Here is a 19,832-nt window from a genome sequence, read left to right as displayed (position 1 = left end):
CATGGTGAGCAAATGAACAATGGATTTATCCCACATCTCTTGACTGTGGGTGAACGTTTGATTTGCTCTGCATTCCGTCCATCATCTTTGTGTCTTTCGCTTTCTCGCCTTAAGTGTGCTAGTATGCCCAGACCGTGGGTCCCGGGTTCACTGTGCCACTGGATTCAAGCTGGACTGGCTAAAGAGGGGCGATGCCCTGAAACTGGTGCCAGAATGCTTGTTTATGGTCCAGGGAGGACCTGGCTTGGCAGTTTGGGCTGGACTGTTACCATGAGGTACAGGGTCAAGACTGATTTGCATATGGCTGGGTCTAAACTGGGGTGGCATGGTGAGCAAAAGAACAATCGATTTATCCCAGATCTCTTGACTGGGGGTGAATGTTTGATGTGCTCTGCATTCCATCCATCAACTGTGTGTCTTTTGCTTTCTCACCCTAAGGGCGCCAGGTATGCCCAGACGTGTGTCCCGGGCTCACTGGGCCACTGGATTCAAGCTAGCCTGGCTGATGAGGGGTGATGCAACGAAACCGGACCCAGGATGCTTGTTTCCGGTCCAGGGAGGACCTGGCTTGGCAGTTCGCACGTTCTGCATACTCCTGCCCTCTAGTGTTGGGTCCAGAGTTGTGCAAGTTGCTTTTCTTCGAAGAAGTCTTTCGAGTCACGAGGCTGGGTGACCCCCCTCCTCTCCGTGATACTGCGCATGGGCATCGACTCCCTTGTTATTGTTTTCTCTGCGTAGTTGGGTTCGGATGTGTAAGACTCTGCTCTATGTGTCAACTCTGTTCGGTACGACTCTTCCGTTGTTTTTACAGTCTTTGATGGTATTGTTTAGATCGCGCTTTCCACTTCTGCGCTGCTCCCGAATTTCGTCGGTCCAGGCTTCGACCAACAGCGCTTCAGAGCACCACCCGTCTTGGGCCTACACCCACATGCACTTGTTTTCCATTGATGCCTTTCTGATGGAATGCACACCCTTCAAGTTTTGCCCACGTTGCCACGTGAAGTATCCGGGCCACCAAACAACACCTCGTGTGCAACTTGTGTCTTTCACCGGACCATCATGAGGCTGACTGCGATGCGTGTAAGTCTTTTCAGTACAAAAAGACCCTCTGGGATTGAAGGGCGTATCGGTTTGAAATGTTTGCAGAAGCGGAGCGGACACCCCAAACATTTATGACAAGGTACTTGCCAAGAAGGAGCCAACTTCAGAAGAAGAAATAGGGTGCTTCTCCACTGATGAAAGCTCCAGCGTGGAACTCGATATAGAGATGTGCAGTCTTCCATCTGGTCAATGTGCACATACTGCCGCCTCTAACCCAGCTCCAACACCCAGGCATGCCTCTAAACATTCACATACAGAGGTCGCCGAACCACCACTGCCTTCGGGCCAAGGTTGGATCTGAAAGACTGCTTCGGTCATCCCGCCCTCGGGCCTGGCAGCAAAATCTGATACCGAGGCCAAGCCTTCAGTATCGACTTCTTCGGACCGAGACCAACTTCCGGGACTGTGCGGGCAACCGACCACATCAACCTTGGTGCCGACCCAAAAAACTGGTTCCACACCGAAACCTTCGGGTCCAAACACTATGGAGCCGAAACCTTCCAAATCTTCATCGGGTTCCATGTCTCTGGTCGAACCCATTCTTGAGCAAATGGAGACTCAATAACATAAAATCCAGTTACAGGAAGGTACAGGATGGATCCTTGCTTCTCCACCACCAAAAAAGAAGCTGTCTTTTCAAGAAGCACTGGACAGCCCTATCCCTCAAAAGAGGAAGATGGAGGACAAAGCCACCAGTCCTACATATTAGCCTCCTCCTCCACCATCACCACCTCCTCCTCGCCCACCACCTTCTCCAGCCCCCTCCGTCACCTCCTACATCTCCAGAACATGACTCACTTGATGCTACACATCCAGAGTCACCATGGACAGATGATGGGGGTAACAAAGGCCATTAGGGGATCCTGACCATGGGATGCGTATGACTCTAATCCCATTATCCCTAACGACCTAGATTTATATCCTGCTGCTCCCTCACCTCTAGATGATGTCACTTCTTACCAACAAGTCATTGCCAGGGCAGCTGTATTCCACATTGTTGAGCTTCACATAGATTCCTTGGAACAGGATTTTTTGTTTGGCACCTACTTCCACACACAGGGATTCACAACATTTACCCATGCTTCTTGGCTTGATGAGGCATGCAAACAACGTTTTTTAAAGAGCCAGTCCGAGCCCGAGTTATCACCCCACGGGTGGTAAAAAAATGCAAAGCAGCCCCTTCTGACCCACTTGTTATCTGGGGTCAAGTCTCACCTGACTCCACAGTTGCTGCGACAGCTCATAAAAGAGCTAATAGCCAGGCTACTGGAGACGCTCCACCACCTGAAAAAGAAAGTAAAAGGATAGACGCAGCTGGGAAAAGAGTTGCAGCACAGGCAGCTAATCACTAGCGTACTGACAATTCTCAACCCCTTTCGGCTCATTATGACAGAGCTCATCGGGATGAAATGGAGGAACTGCTACAGTACCTCCCTGAAAAACACTGAAAAACAGACCATCTCCAACAACTCCATCCGATGTGCACAAGATGCTGTGTATACAGCTGCTAGGGGTGTCAATTAGCCGACATGCATGGCTTAGGTGTTCTGGTTTCAAACCAGAAGTTCAGCAGGCATTAGTTAATATGCCTTTCGACAAAGAACGCCTATTTAGGCCATAAGTAGACACTATTCTAGATCAAATGAAAATGGACACTTATACAGCTAAAGCCTTTGGAGCATTACTGACCACAGCTTCCAGAGTGTCCTTTCATCGCTCAGGCTACAGGGGTGCATACAAATCCACCACTTCAAACACCTCAACTTTACAGCAAAATCAAGCCTAGTCTACCTACAGTAAAGGCTACTTTAGAGGTTCCTTCAGAGGTGGCAACAACAAGGGAAGAGGCAGGGGTGCCCCCCACTTGTGAAGCAACACCCACTGCTAAGCAATGACTACCCAAACCTTCTCCCCGACCACTCCACACCTGTCCCGGGAAGACTACAATTTTTCCACCCAGTCTGGAAATCCATCCCCACAGACCAATGGCTATTGGCCATTATCCAACTTGACTATTGTCTGGAGCTCATTTCCACATAACCCAATATCCCTCCTCGCACCCACATGTTGTCACAAGATCAACTAACACTTCTCAAACAAGAAGTCAAAGCTCTCCTTCTCAAAGGAGCTATAGAACCTGTCCCGCTTCAACGGAAGGAACTGGGCATATACACTCTGTAATTGTAATTGTAAAATATTTATAGAGCGCATGGTTACCAAAGGCATCCCCGCGCTAGAGGCCAAAGGCTAGTGAATAATGTCAAATTATGGAAACAGGAAAGTTTTTAAGCATTTCCGAAAGCCCAGATGGTTAGTTACACGTCGAATATCTAGGGGAAGCGAATTCCAAAGCCTGGCTGCATTATAGGAAAAGGAGCGGCCCCCGGCACGTACTTTCCTAATTCTGGGAACAACTGCAAGCCACTTGTTGCCTGAACGAAGGTGTCTGACCGGGTGATAAAAGGAAGCAAGGGAACAAATAATAGAAGGGGCAGAACCTGATAAAATCTTATGTAAAATGCAGAGAGCCTTAAACTGTACTCTCTGCTGAATGGGCAGCCAATGCAAAGTAGTTAGTGCTTGCCGTGCTGACTCGCGTTTAGGAATGTTCAGGAGTTGGCGTGCCGCACAGTTCTGAACAACTTGCAGTGTCTTGACCGTGGAGCAGGGTGTTCCTAGGTAAAGAACATTGGTGTAATCGAGCCTTGATAAAATAAGGACCTGAATCACCACTTTCCTTGCACTAAGAGGGAGGAGAGGAATAATTTTCCGTGTCATCCTAAGTAATCCATAGCATACACTCTGTATTTTCTCATTCCCAAAAAAGACAGGTCACTGAGAACAATCTTAGATCTCAGACCCTTGAACCAATACATCCTCTTAGCACATTTCCATATGGTGACTCTACAGGATATTATTGCAATTCTCCAACAGGGTGACTTTATGGCTACACTAGACCTAAAGGACGCCTACTTTCATATACCAACACACCCTGCACACCACAAATACCTCAGATTGGTCATAGCAGGCAAACATTACCAATTCAAAGTTCTACCATTCGGGGTGACCACAGCACCTCGGGTTTTCACAAAGTGCTTGGCCGTAGTTGCAGCACATCTGCACAGACAAAACATTAATCTATTTCCATACCTGGACGACTGGCTCATCAAAGCCAGTGCCCACCTTCAGTCAATCTACTTCACAGATTAGGGTTCATAATAAACTTTCCCAAGTCTCATCTTCAACGTCTCCAAATTCAACCTTACCTAGGGGCCATCCTCAACACACTAGCTTATCCAATCCTGCTTGAATTCAGAACTTTCAGATAACTATACCACAGTTCCAGTTGGATAAGACTCTCATAGTTCAGACAGGGATGCGTTTGGTAGGAATTATGGCTCCTTTTTTTGCCATAATTCCCCACGCGAAGTTTCACATGCGCCCTCTGCAGCAATGTCTAGCTCAACAGTGGTCTCACTCACAGGGTCACCTTACAAGTAATAGAAAGGAAGGTTTGGGCCTGGGAAGTTGGTGTAGTTGCCAGGTCAAAATGGCAATTTAAAACTGCACACACAGGCTCTTCAGTGGCAGCCATGAGACATGTTTAAAGTGCTACTCTAGTGAGTGGCACAATCAGAGCTGGAGGCCCACTAGCAGCATTTAATTTGCAGGCCCTGGGCCCCTATAGTGCAGCTTACTAGGGACCTTAAAGTAAATTAAATACGTTAATTGTGGAAAGGCCACTGCTGCCATGCTTTAGAGGACCAAGCACCTGCACTTTAACACTAATCGACAGTGGTAAAGTGCACAGTTACCTAAAGGCCAGCAAAAATAGGTCAGAAGATCATGCCAAGGATGCCAGCTCTAACACTAACCCTATTCAGTAGCGGAAAGAGCTCTTCATACTCTAGACATAAAAAGAGCACTCATGCTCTACATAGATAGAACTAAAAATTTCAGAAAAACAAATCAACTCTTTGTAGCCTTTTCTTCACCTCATAAAGGCAATCCTATATCCAAATCAAGCATAGACAAATGAATAGTCAAATGTATTCAGACTTGCTACATTACGGCCAAAAGAACTTTACCAGCACACTCCACTCGTAAAAAAGGAGCTACTATGGCCTTTTTAGGGAATATTCCCATAGCTGATACATGTAAGGCAGCTACATAGACTACCTCACACACATTTACCACACACTATTGTGTGGATGTTTTAGCACACCAACAAGCATACATAGGTCAGGCAGTGCTACGTACCTTTTTCCTAACAACTGCAACTTCCACAAGCTAGCCACCGCTTCTAAGGAGGGACTGCTTTACAGTCTATGAAGAGCATGAATATCTACAGTCACACATGCCACTGAACGGATTACTTACCCTGTAAGCACCTATCCGTGGCATGTAGTGCTGTAGATTCACATGCCCCCTCCGCCCTCCCCAGACGCCTGTGGCCATTGCAGTTAAATGTCATACTTGTGATATACATTTAGATTTAGTAAAGACATCTTTGTTCTTAAACACTCTCTTACGGAATCTGTACACCGTGGTCCAGATTAAATAATTCTACATTTAAAAGTTACAGATATTATATGCACAGCAACTTTTCATGAAGGCGACACAGACTTTGTTTTCACCTCCACATCTGCCTGCCTTACCAACATCAGATTGCGAAATTCTTAACAGAATTTGTTGACGTTGATCCTAACAAGATGCATGTTAAGGTAGTAGGAAACTTGCATGATCCAATTCCTGGTAATTTAATGAAGGTTTGTGTTCTAGCAGTATTGAAGATGGCCAAATAAAAAAAGTCTCACTTGTCTATGACTTTAGGGAATTTTGGCTTCAGTCAAACTGTGTAAAAATCACCGGAGAGAGCTTTGGAGGCTAACAACACTGTTGCAGGACCAGGCTCCTGAATGAATTGTCTGTGTCCTTCTATTTACGTCTCCATGCTATAGAAACATTATGGAATGTTTTTCAATTGACTTGTGCGGAGACACTAACTAGTGCATAACGCAACTGCATGAATGCTTCTTACTGAAATTAGTTTTCAGTTATTTTATCAATGAGGCTGTAAGGGTCCACTTTTTTTTTTTTTTTAGAATATTTGTTTATCAATATTTTGAGCGACAACATGGAGTATACTCATGTAATCAAGCAATACAACTGAAAAGATATCCGTACATTTGTCATAGGGGTTTCAATGCATGCATTATTTTGTAAGGGTCCACTTTATGCTGTCCCCCAGTACACATAAGGCTCTGCAGAGATATTTCATGCAATGTGCATAGGTCTGGATGAGTCATCATTAGGCTTCATCAGCCAACAATTGCATTGCACTGGTCTTGGCAAGACTGGACTGCTGCAACAGTCTTTATTTGGATCTGCCCAAGGGCTCCTTATAGGAACTTCAAACCCCTCAAAATACAGTTGCGCCTTTTCTTCTAAAAATCCCCAAATTCCACTCAGTGAAAGCGACTATTAGTGAATTACACTGGATGCCGGTCAAACCACGTGTTATCTTTAAAGCCCTGTGCACTGCCTATAGGAGTTTGCATGGGGAAGGCCCCAGTTAGTTCAGGAAGAACCTAAGGTGGTATGTGCCGAGCAGGACCCTCCGTTCTAGCTCGGCTATGCACTTGGTGGTACCATCGTTCAAACGAACATCTTGGAGTGGCAGAAGTTTTTTCAGGTCTACGGTTTGAAGGCAGCTGCCTCTCTCTCTGTATATTAGGAAATCGCAGAAAACTTGGCTCTTCATCAAACTGACAAATAAGGATTCACTGCTCCTACTCCCATAGTGCCAAGACGCCTCCGGGAAATCGCTACACTCTATAAGTCATTACATTCATTCATTCAAACATTTGACAGGTGTATCCATTTTTGAGACCTATGCCTAAAGTTAAACTTGGTCCAGCTATTTGTTGCTGTAATGCTATGGCCATCTGATCTGAAAGTCTTGTAAGACAATGTTTTTCCGCTGGCCATCTCTTGCGTTACACCTTAACAAGGAAGAATAATTGTAATCTAAAAATCATGGTGTCTGACAGCATAAAAAATGGACAAAAATTATTTTGGGGGGGTAAAGATAGGAAACATTGAACACAACATTGCCAAGAAAATGCCCAGTCTTCATCATCATATAAAAACAAGATAGAGCCCATCAATCAAGAAAGATCATTCTGCCCGTTATTTGAGGTTAGCAAATCACCCATGCTGTCCTACGTGATTACCAGTATGATTTCCCTACTTCAATCGAAAGACACAAATATTCAGAAAATGCGGTTGGGCTAGATTTTCCCATGAAGGGACAGGTACGTATTGCACAAGTTCTTCCAGAATAAAAAGGAGACAGCAATGTATATGAAATTATATGTGTTCTGTGTGTAATAGAGGCTTATTCAGGGTGGTGGAGGCTATCAAGGATTTAGTCAGTGGTTGTGAATTAATACTCCTGCAAAAGAAAGTCTCTAGATTATGTTTCTCATTTCTAATTGGAATATTTTTAAGCAGGTAAAACGTTAAAAAAATCACTTTAAAAAAATCTGTATTTATTTGATATAAACAACACTTTTTACAACTGGAAATTCACACAAATGGAAAAATATATATTTATTGGGTAGAAACAAGAGCATAAGCCCTGATCAGAGCACCACTACTGTTGTCACTAATATAGACATATTACTATGTGAGGGCGTGTATAAATGTGGGTAGACTGTGAATCTGCTACTCCCTATTTTTTTATGTTTATAATATTTGTCCAACTATATGAAATAAAACGTTTTTCTGAATGTCTGTGTACAGGAAACCTACTTTAAAAAAAAAAGAAAACTTCAAGTTGATAACAAGAAATCACGATGGACATAACTGCTTGGGTGGATTTATTATTACTTTGGTAATGTCGCCATATCTACCCAGAATTCTATAACCCACCCCATGCACTGTGAAAAGGTAACCATATTCTGACAAGCTAATCTGTCTAAGTTTGTGTTATTTGTTAGTGTACCACATTAAGTTCTTACAAACCTTTATACTAACTTGTGTGCACACTACAGGTAAATTATCCGACTGCATATAGTAACCTAACAATAGGAATGTTATTGTTGGTGTATCTAAGCAATTTACAGCTTCCATTCGCATCTCTGTATACCTTGCTTGTTTACAACTCATAGATTGTACTGAACAAGTCTTGTTTGTCATAATAAAAACGATTAAAACTATGGTAACAATAAGGCAGATAAAACTGAGAAAAAAAACACAACATAAGGCTACAATGTGCCGATCTTAAAAAAATTGAACCTGGGCTGCTTTGCTTAAAAACCAATGCAGCGGAATCCCCAGCAATTCAAACGTGACTCATGGCTAAAAGAACGGAGCTCACATCCTTGCTGGAAAGACTGAGGTGCTTAAATTACAAGGCACACTCTGCCCGTACACACACTGCGGCGGATCGCATGGGCCGCCTGCTGGCCTGGCTCGTCCGTCAGGATGACGCTCGATCGCCCATTGCCGCAATCCGCTCCCCGAGCGCCATTCTGGTGTACACCCAAGCTGAGATACTCCACGAATTCACACATCACTATCAGACACTATACAGGTCCAAAGCCGAAGCCTCCCCGGCAGAAATAGAGCGGCACCTTACAGCAGTCGGTCTCCCTCGCCTTACCCTTGAGCAAAGGCTAGAACTGGATGAGCCAATATCCCCAGAAGAAATACATGCCGGTATCCGCGCTCTGGCCATGGGAAAGACCACTGGCCCGGATGGGCTCCCAACAGAGTTTTACAAGGCCTATGCCACCCTCTTAGTACCTCAGTTGCAAACGGTGTATGACGCCGCGCTCTTGAACCGCTGCCTCTCGGCCCTGCAGCAAGCGGCGCTATTGGTCCATCTCTCTAAACCTAATAGGGACACAACAGACCTAGGTTCGTATAGATCGCTGGCAATGCTTAATACCAATTACAAAATCTTAGTCAGCATTATTGCAGCTAGACTAGCTCCCTTGGTCCCCTCACTCGTCCATCCTGATCCGAATGGCTTTGTGCCGGCCCGTAACACCTCTCTCAATATACGGTGGTGCTTCCGACTACAAGAGTACGCTCCCCAGGTCAGGCCTCAATCGGGCTGCATAGTCCTTGACCTGGGAAAAGCCTTTGACTCACTGAAGTGGCCTTACTTATTTTTGGTCCTCTGCCAGTACGGGTTTGGGGAACAGTTTATGCAGCTTACACAGCTATTATACACAGACTCCCTTATTAGGGTAAGCATTGGACACTAAATATCTGACCCTGTACCCATTGGCAGGGGCACCAGGCAGGGCAGTCCGCTGTCACCTTTGTTATTTTCACTGGCAATGGAATCTCTAGCAGCAGAACTGAGAAACAGAGGCTTACATGTCGTGTCTCTGTATGCAGATGTTCTGTTTTTATACCTGAGGGATGTCCACAGTGTGCCGAGCACGGTTGCAGAGATCTTACAGCGATTCGCCCGGCTGTCGGGGCTCGGGGTAAATTGGAGGAAGTCTTGCCTATATCCATTCAGTACTCGCACACAGGACCCAGGACTTATGATCAACGGGGTACATATACAATGGCAACCAACGACCTTCCGGTATTTAGGAATCTGCATCTACCACTCTTCAGAGGACATTCTAGACGGCACCCTTACCAGAGCAATAACATCTATCAGATCCCAGATTAAGTTCTGGCGGACTCTCCCACTGCCTATCATGGGTTGCATTACGCTTTTAAAAATTATAGTATTGCCCAGGATGTTATATTACTTTGCCAACTTGCCAGTATACATCTGAGCAAAAACATTTCGAGAATCAGAACAGTGGACCAGAGAAGACTCTGGTCCACAATTTCCGTAGCGCCATCCTGTGTCGCCCTCTGTTCAAGATGAAGTGGAACGGAGGGCGACACAGGGTGGCGCTATGAAAATTGTATGCACCAGTAGAGTAGAGTGGATTGGCTGTTCCCAACTTGGAGCTATATTACCTAGCCACCCAATTACAGTGGGTATCGAAGTGGCTGGAAGGCCTGTTGCTAGAAGACTTGGGTACGCTACTACCGGCATGGACGCCAGACAACATACATCATTTATTCTACCCCGTGGCTAGAGCGCCCACGCACAGCCTGGGCTGCTAGCTCTGGCCAATCGCTGTTATAGGAGCAGTCTGTATCTTATCCCGGGGGACGATCCCATACGTGCCCGTGCTGCCCTTGCTTGGCACGCCGAGGGACAGGGTGGCCACAAAGGGAGCAGAACTGGTACCATGGCACGCAGCAGGGATACAAATTCTGGGTGATTTATTAGAGGATAGAACGCTGCTGACGTACAAGGGATTATCCCAGGGTTCTGACATTCCCCAGGCCAGTTCCTATTATACAACTCACTGATAGCCTCGCTGACACGGGCCTGGGGAGGCCTAGACACTGAACCCCGGGCCCTATCTAGTTTTACAATATCTGCATGTGATGGGGATGGGTAGTCATATAATACACTGGTTAACTGAGGCGCTACTAGCAAACTCGAGGGATCATCTCACCTCCCTGCGTGGCAAGTGGGAAGCAGACAGAGGGAGTCCCTAGGCAGACACAGAATGGGATAAGGTTTTGGCTAGTGACACTCAAATTCCACGGAACGTTAGGTTTCGACTTATACAACACTACATCATCCATAGGGCGTATCTCTCCCCATATAATTTAAATAGGTACTTCCAGTCGAGCTTCGCGGCTAGTCGGGCCGGCATCCTACAAATGCTGTGGTCATGTCACGCTCTGCTACAATACTGCCGGGAAGCAACGTTCTGTCAAGCCACATGTACAGAATGAACGGAACTGCATACTTGGGAGGAATGTGTACTGGGATCGTTTCCTAGATCCAAGAAACACAAAGTAACTTCCAGATTTCTGGACTTGGGGTTGATCACAGGTAAGCGTTTAATCACACGCAGGTGAAAACGCCGACTCCCCCCAACCATAAGGCATGGTTTAGGCACAAGCAGAAAGTATAGCGCTAAACAGAGAAGCAGCACTGGGGCTTAGAAAATGTCCTATTGTGAAACACTGGGATTCCATGCTGAGGGCCTTACAGGTTATCACACACCCGGAGGTTGACGACTCCGCAACCGGGGACACAGGGCTGGATTCGAGATTGGTGTGCTCGGGCCTCTTGCAGGCGATCGTTTCTCATGTGAGTGGCTGGGGGGTGCCTCTCGGGGGATGGCTGGGTGGATATAGGGGGGTTGGCACAGTAAGGGGCTAAGAAAGGACTAGACATCTCTTATGTTAAGTCTGATTTGTTTAAGCATATAACATCACGGACACGTAACCATGCTGGTACTTTGGCACTGGCCAAGTTGATCCAATCCAAGGCCCACAGAGTGCATATTTCCTATTGAGGGTCCAGCCCAGGACTTACGAACCTGCGATATATGACAGCAACTCTACCACAGACACGTGCCTCGCTAGGAATTAACCTGATGCACATTCATGTAAAATGTCTATATATTGATTATTGTCGATTATCAGCTCTGTCAAGATCCCTTTACATATTCTTCTACTGTAATTATGCTAACTCACAAAATGCCAATAAAGAGATACAAAAGAAAATGAGGTTACAATGTGCACACATGACAACTAATGCTAGCACTCATTACTGCAATACGTGTTCACAAGTTTGGATTTCTTTACAACACCTGGTGAGCATAAGAGAATAGATGGACATTTTTTCACCGTCACTCCTGCAGTATACACTACAAGTGCGAAAATATACATAAAAAGAACATAACTTGTCACAGTTTCTATACAAAGGCCTAAATAGATCACCTTTGAGCACTAGAGGAGAAACCGCATCGCTGTGTGTTACACCTCAGGCAGTCGCCATGTTGTTTAACAGGCTGATGGTTACTCAGACAGCCAGATTCATAGTCCAGGAGTAGATGAGAAATCATTGGGGAACAAATTTGCAACAAAAACTGCGGAGTTAATCTATTTTTATGGTAACGTTCATACTTTTTGAGAATTAACACAGAATTCCAGGAGAACTTCTGGGAAGCTGCAAGAGTCAAAGCGTCTCAAAAATGTTCACAAGTGCAAAAATGTAAGCATTCGGAATGGTACTGATTGTATATTCCTGCATGTGTATATGTAACACGAGTATATGTACGCGTAATAACTATTTTATTTCTACACTGGGAAAATATGTCACTGCGGCCAAATCTCTTCTGCTACCTTCCCACCATTTTTGTGGTTGTCCCCTCGCCATCTCATCCCAATATTGAGTTCACACTTGCCATTGACAATAATAAGTCTGCTACTATTGTCCGTGCGGGTAACTGAATGAAACGGGATTGCATGGGTGTGGGTAGTAACTGCTTTCACCGGGTGTTCCTACCACCGCCCACCCAATGTGTGAGATTTACGCATACTTACAGCGTAATATCTAAGGCCAGCATTCCGAGTTAAGCCAGTCTGCCAAAAAAGGTGCCAGTAATTGAAGTTAACGGCAGCTTCAGGATTATAAAATTGACCATCACATCCAGAGACTTTGGTTACTGAAAGCACCAAAATATCTGGCTGAAAAGTGGGCACAAGCCTGTGGAAATAGGCGTGCAAACACCGCTTCCCACACTCCCCACCCTCTGGATTTACTGATGCTCCAGGTATGGGGAACACCAGGTGGGGCTGAATACCGAGCAGAAACCAATCCATTTCAGAAGGAAGCCCCAAGTATGCGTAAATCTATTTATGAATGCAAATTCACGTTTAGCGAATCATTAACGTGACCGAACATGTGCGCGAAAATGGGGAAAACTGGCCAGGAAATTATACCTATAAAAATGAGTAACTCTGTCCAGCCTATATAAAATCACAATACAAGCCCCATAAAAAGTACCTAACCTGGAATCTGAAATGCACATTCAGCAGGCTACTCCCAAGCACGCACCCGGAGCTCGACCCCGTGTAGCTGGCAGCGTCATGACACAGACCCCCAGCGAGGAGGCGTATGCGAGCGTGACCTTTAGCCGCTGGACGCCTGCGAGCACGCACCTTGCCCTTTGGCGTAAATAGATTTCGCCTGACCTTACATGAAGAGGGTACATAAAAGCTTGCTTCCTCCCGCTTTTGTTATTTTAAAGTGCAGATGCATCTGAGTCATTTTACCCTTTTGTTTCATATTCTAAGATCCGGGGCTTCAAAGACAACATGTCAGCGTGCAGTCGATTTATGAGTGAACTCTCCAAGAGAAGCCGAAGAATTACCTTGTCAATCACTCCGAGGACCCGGAAGGCCTTCAGCTCCTCGGCAGGGCTCCTTAGGTTCCAAGAGGGCCTTGAACTCACTGATCCTGGGGGCTAATGGAAGATATCAAAGATGAGACATCAATCAGAGCGGCACTTGAAGGAAGGCTGCCTGCTGCAGCACACGCCGGGCCCAAGGAAGCCAAATTTATCATAAATCACAGGCAGGAGATGAAAGCTCAAGTTGGCCTCTGAGATAAAGTTGCCAGTAAATAAATCAAGAGCACAGGAAAAAGCATATATATATAAATGAGGACAAAAAGCCACCAAGTTTAAGTGCTGTGCGAGGAGGTATTTAATTAGGAAGCAGCGCCAGTACAAATAACTTGGCTTCAATGACCTGCTCTTAAATTCGGCCATGATCTGTACCCTGGGGAAGGCAGGGTAGTTATTCAAGTAAAAAACACACTTCTCACTACTGAACAGCAACGCACAGGTCGGGCAAATAAATATACACAAAATGCTAAGGTATCGCATTAGCTTGATAAACCAGGCAGCATTGGCAAAGGAAACAGGTGAAATACAGGATTAAAGTCTCTAGCGAACAGGCTGCCACATGTCCATGTTTCATGCAGCATCTCTGTTTTGGTGGGGTGCACAGACTTACTTTGATGCCCTCTACGCTGCAATGGCCTGATATCCCAGAAAGTCTCCACCTTTCTACAGGTCTACAAGCAAAGGCATCCTTAATTAGGGAAAGTAGGAGTCCCGAGGGAACTCCAGCTCTGCCTCTCCCCTATCACACATTTGGAAAATTTTCTAAGCACTGTCTGCCATTTGATCTGTGCTCGGTCTTCTCTATTTCCACTTTATGGTCACTCAACCTCTATTTGGCATGTTCCTGTGCTTTTTTTGTTTTGTTTGTTTTAGCAGTGAGAGATTCAGCAGGATTCGTGTTTTCATGAGCAATATCAAAAAATCCAGCTCGCTGTGCTGGCCTTGGTGTGCCTCCTTGCCTATCTACTAGGAGTCCTAGTAGATATGCAGAGCTTAATTCGTAAAAAAAAAAAAAAGTGTTAGTCTGCAAAACAAATCGTCTTAAGGAAGTGGGCCGGGGAAGCAGGCCATACCTTCCTCGCTTGTTAGACCGGATAGGTCCAGACCAGTGCTTTAAATGGGCAAGTACTGTCAGGCACTGGGCACCTGCACTTCTCTAAAGGGAGAGTACCTGCACTTATCAGCAGAGGTCCATTACTTTTAACAGGAAAGTGATGGCACATCTAATTAGTAAACAGGTTCTCTGGGTCAGTGAGTGGTTACACTTCTATATTTCCATTTCAAGCACTGGTTCCGACAGCAGCAGCAGCTCCACTACCAGATCTGGGCACCCGACTGCCTCGGACAGCTGCCTGCCTTTCGGCTGTACAGCCAGCCTGGCCAGAACAAAACCGCTCTCTGACCGGAAGGGACAGCTACGCTGTGGTTCATGGAAATAGAAGAAAGGTTACCAATACACTAAAATGGTGAAAGATCATATGCCTGTCCTATTTCAAGGGGCCTTTATGTGACCATCAGATGCACAGCAGGTCTGCACAGGAGGTGCAAATAGTGCTGGTCCCCAGAATAAGTGCCGGAGGTGGCCATCAACACAAATTATGTACTGTGCATACATCTCTTGGACCTGATCTAAGTACCTTGCCAGTCCTCTTCCTGCTTCTGGCTGCTTAGGTTCCAGTGAGGGGCTGATGCAGAGGGATTATAGGTTGTAAAGCTAGTATTGTAGAAAATCTATGAAGATTTGGCGATTTGATCTCTCAATGCCTGTGGGTCGCTTTCCAAGATGTGGCACTAAAGTTTAAAAAGCATTGACAAAGCCAAAAGGTATCGCCCTTGGGACCTATCGGCTTTGCCAATGATTTTAGCAATGTGTTACTGTATATACATTGCATATTTAATGTAGGTAGGGACCTTGAGTTTGTTAACAATTGTAAACTCTCTTTGCTTTAGTGCAATTTTTATTGTAGTTAGAATTTACTTTACTAAGTATTGACAAAGCCAAGAGGTGTAAGCTGTAAAAGGCTAAGCTGATGTTTTTTTCGAATGCTTTTATCGCACATGTGAGCTGAGTTGTATTTAGGTGTCGGGGTGAGTTCTAGGTGTGGGAGGGTGTTCATAATGGAGCGCGATCGAGAGCCCTGGAGCTGAGTCGGAAGGCAGTGGGTCATAACAGTGTTCTGATTCCATGCTCAACCAATCCTTGGCCTCTCTCCAGTTTGCACAAAGTGATGGCCATATATCTACCATTTGTAATTACTAATTCTAATTATTTATTACAAAATCATTGTTGGTACTCGTTTATATCAAACTGCTAAAAATCACTCACAAATCCAGCAGGTCTGGCTTGTTTTAGGCATACATTTGTTGTTGTGTGATATGTCTGATGCAGTAGCAAAAAACTCACAAACAGGCATGGTCAGGCGGGGTGCTGTGTAAAGCACAGGATTAAAGTTCACATGTTTTAATCTATGCCCTTAAAATACTCAGGTCACGCCCCTTATAGAAACATCCCCCCACCTTTTTTTAAAATCTCAGTTAAAGCACTGCGGTCCACAAAACTAAACAGGAGGCTCAGTGGAAAGGGTAGTAGACAAGTTAGAGAGGTAAGGGTGCTGATGAAATATTAGCAAAATTCAGAATTAAAAAGGCCAAAGAGAAGAATTAGAGAGAGGTTTGATATCTGGATTTTAGTTTTTTCAAGATATTCCAAATCAGGAACACGTTCATTACACTGGCAAGTACCTCCAGAAGAGGAGCTTTTTTCCTAGTTCTCCTATGCCAGATTCAATTAATGCACTTGGCTGGATTCATGGCAGCCGTAACTAGACATAGCACTGCATGCTGGCATTATACTGCACTGTCTTGTATTGCGATTTCTTTTATAAAACACTTATGATCCATGATGAGGAATTATAAGGCTGTGCAATTGTCTGATCTACAACAGGTTGATTAGGTATTGATCAGAGATGGTAAGAGTGCATTTGATGGAGCAGAGGCGTGGATAGGACACAGCACTGAGCTTCCTGTAAACAGTGCACAAAACAGCATGAACATTTCAATTGGAATCCACAGTACTACCAGTCTGTATTCATTCTTCAGTTTTGGATAACTGGCTGAGATGTATATCAATGTTCCTATGTGTATAACAAACTGTAATTCAAAACTGCTGAAGTTCTCACATTTTGCACAAGCATGTCTGCATTGGTAAATCCATGATTGTCACTTTTGATTGGATTGATAGCTAACTAGTTGTCTCTATATTGATAGGTTAGTTATATTGCTTTCTTTTGAATCTGGCAAGAATACACATCTGTCTGACATGGAAGGAGGCTCTACACTTAGGGTGTCCAACATAGATCCACGAAGACTAGATTCATGCCAGGTTTACACGCTAACAATGGAATAGGCAGACAAGTTACTTATCTTCTGTAACGCTATTTCTGGTAGACTATATCTAGCTGCAGAGTTCTCATCTTTGAATATTACCCAGGCGTCAGACTGGACGTGGAACATATTTCAACAGTACCTCTGCATGCCAGAAGGTGGTACCTTGCGGCTTCACACTGATGCTGTTCATCTATGGAAATTACTTGCAAGGCCATATAGGCACCACTCCTGCGTGCTGACATCAGCTTCTTTCGAGACTGTCCACGCCCCCACATGCAGAGCTCCAAAAGCAAATTGGTAGATAGTGTGCAGATTCCTAGACTTGGGATCTTATTAAAAGATAGAGTTCAATCAAAGAACGGGGAGGATGGGAGGGTCGGTAAGGAATCTGCAGTTGCAGTGACAGCAGATCCTCCCGGAGGAGCAACCTGATCGGAGGACACATGCTCAATCCCGGCAGTTTTCAATACGATACTCTGTGCCCAATCCGGAGCCACTAGGATGACTTAGGCCTGGTCTGTCATGATCTTCTTGAGAACTCAGGGCAGGAGTAGTAGGAGTCAAAATGCATACAAGGATCCCGAGTTCCACTCGAGGCCGAATGCATCTCAGAGAGAGAGAGAGAGAGAGAGAGACGTTCTGGATACTCCAACATGCTTAAGAGAAGACATTCGCTCCCTGCGGTGGCCAAAAGATCAAGCCACGGTTCTCCTGATTTGTAAAAGAGACCATTTCAGCTCCGAGTGTAACTGTAATTTGTGATCCGCTAGGCATCGACAGCTGAGCTCGTCCACCCTGGCATTCAATGATTCTGCCAGGTGGTTCACCACCAGGAAAATTAACTGGTAGTCCAGTCATTTTCAGAGGCGTAAGGCCTCCTGGCACCGGGTCAGTGACCCCACCCTGTTTGTTGCAGTACCACATGTCATGGCAGTGTTTTTGTCTGTGAGCAGCACCTGGACCAGCCTTCCCTTGATGGAAGGCAGAAAGGGTTTCAATGCTAGGCGAATTTTCCTGAGCTCTAGAGGTGGATATAGAATCAGGACTCAGCTGAAGACAGGAGGCCTCTGATCTCCACCTCTCCCAGATGGCCGCCCCATCCCAGAAGCGAGGCATCGGTCACCACTCTCAGCTCTGGGTGGGACAGGGAGAGGGATCTGCTGCTGACCTAATTGCGGTCCAGCAACCACCACAGCATATCTTTTGCAGTCTCCTCTGAAATCTGAATGTGGTTGGAGAGGTCCCACTTGATGTTAGGCCCACTGGGACTTTAGAACCCCCTACAGAGCCAGCATATGCCACCTGGCATGCTCAACTAGCAGGCGCAGTAGGCCATCAGTCTCAGCAGCCTCACAGTCTACCTCTCTGAAATCCAGTGCCAAGGCTTAAAGATCGGGATCATAGCCTGAATGACCTGGACTCTCTTTCCTAGAGGAAAGGCACGAAAACGAACCATGTAAAGAATGTCTCTGATGAAGGAGTCAGGGGTGACTTTGGCATGTTGATAGTGAACCCCCAAGAAAGACTGGCACCCCATACCTCTGAAAATAAACAATCACCACCGACATCACTTTTGTTAAAACCTGAAGGTCTCCAAAGGAGAGCACAGCACGCTGGAAATGCTCCTGCCCCACCCCGAACTGCAGGTAGCACCAATGGGACAGCAGGACGGGAATATAAAACTAGCCACCTGAAGGTCCAAAGCCACCATCCAGTCTCCAGGGTCGAGGGTAGACAAGACCAGGGCCAGGATGAACATCTTGAATTTGATTTCTCCTTTTGGAGGAAAGTGTTCAGATGGCGCAGGTCTAATGTAGACCAAAGGCTTCTGACCTTCTTGAGCACTAGAAAGTAGCAGAACTAACAACCACGCCCCACTTCTGGCGCCAGCACCCCGTAGACAGCCCCTTTGGACATAAGGGTTTGCACTTTCTGCCGTAAAATGGAGAGATGTTCCTCCATCAGTCGTTGAGGGGGGATAGTAGAAAGTGTGGCAGGGAAAAAAATGAATGGGAGGGCATGCCCTATGCAAATTATTTGCAGGGCCCACCTGTTCGAAGTGATCACCCGCCAAACTAGAATGAATCACTGGATTCTGGCTTCCACTGGGTGGCCGTGCTTTATCAAGGGCCCACTAAAAAGGTTTGACAGGTGGAGCAGCGGGGGGGAGTGGCAGGCTGGGCAGCATACTGATCTTGTTCACATGGGCGGAGTACACGTCAGCCATGAAATTGCTGGGTACCCTGTGAGGGGTTGTTCAGGTTGGCGGTAAAGGGTGCCTCTTCCAAAGTCACAAAAGAAGCATTCAAACTGTTTTGTTGGTAGGGAGGGGTTTAGAGTCTCAGAAAGCGAGCCATAGCTCTACTCTCCTTAAATCGCTTGAGAGTGGAATCAGCCTTGTCCCCAGACAGGCGCATTCTGTCAAAGGGCATGTCCATCAGGGAGGACTGGATGTCGTAGTCGCCAGAGAACCCAGTGGATCGCATCCACGCATGGAGGTGAAAAGCAACATTGGTGCCAAAACCACAACCCGGAGACACGACAATATACATTCTATTCCGCAGCGCATAGGAGCTACTCCCGACTAGATCATATATTGACACATAAGGGGAGTGAGGGATGGTTTTCTACTCCTAAAATAGGACCACGAGGTATATCGGACCACTCCCCGGTCGAACTAACACTAAATGGCCTGCCGTGCCAATTTATCTTACCACCTAGACTAAATTCATGGTTCTTTCAGAATAAAGATAACGCACATAAAGTTGGAAAAAGAACACAGCTATACTTCCAAGAAAACGAAGGTTCTGTGACAGAAAGCTGCACCCTATGGGAGGCTTTCAAAACCAGTGATGAGAGGATATGTCCAAGCATGTGTAGGGTCAGAAAACAAGGAGAAGCGAATGCGATGGGATCAGTTACAGGAGACGGTGTTAGATCTAGAGAAGTGCTACATCGAGGGTGGGAGAGCGGATGGGGAACTGGCAAACCTTATAGATTTGCGGAATCAAGAACTATGGGCTATGGCGACCAGCGCCT

General features: G+C 45.8%; 1 protein-coding gene across 3 annotated transcripts in view; it reads right to left on the bottom strand.

The window, feature by feature from the left end:
- RPS6KC1 (ribosomal protein S6 kinase C1) overlaps positions 1-19,832 on the bottom strand; it is a 479,254-nt gene that overhangs the window by 290,037 nt on the left and 169,385 nt on the right. For all 3 annotated transcript variants that reach the window (XM_085612893.1, XM_085612895.1, XM_085612896.1), the window contains one exon: positions 13,371-13,463. In XM_085612893.1, coding sequence (XP_085469019.1) covers positions 13,371-13,463 — 93 coding nt within the window. The remainder of the gene's footprint in view (positions 1-13,370; positions 13,464-19,832) is intronic.

Source organism: Triturus cristatus, chromosome 6 (assembly GCF_964204655.1).
Source record: "Triturus cristatus chromosome 6, aTriCri1.1, whole genome shotgun sequence".
Taxonomy (NCBI): Eukaryota; Metazoa; Chordata; class Amphibia; order Caudata; family Salamandridae; genus Triturus; species Triturus cristatus.
The sequence above is the reverse complement of the archived record's forward strand: the minus strand, read 5'-3'. Positions and strand labels throughout refer to the sequence as shown.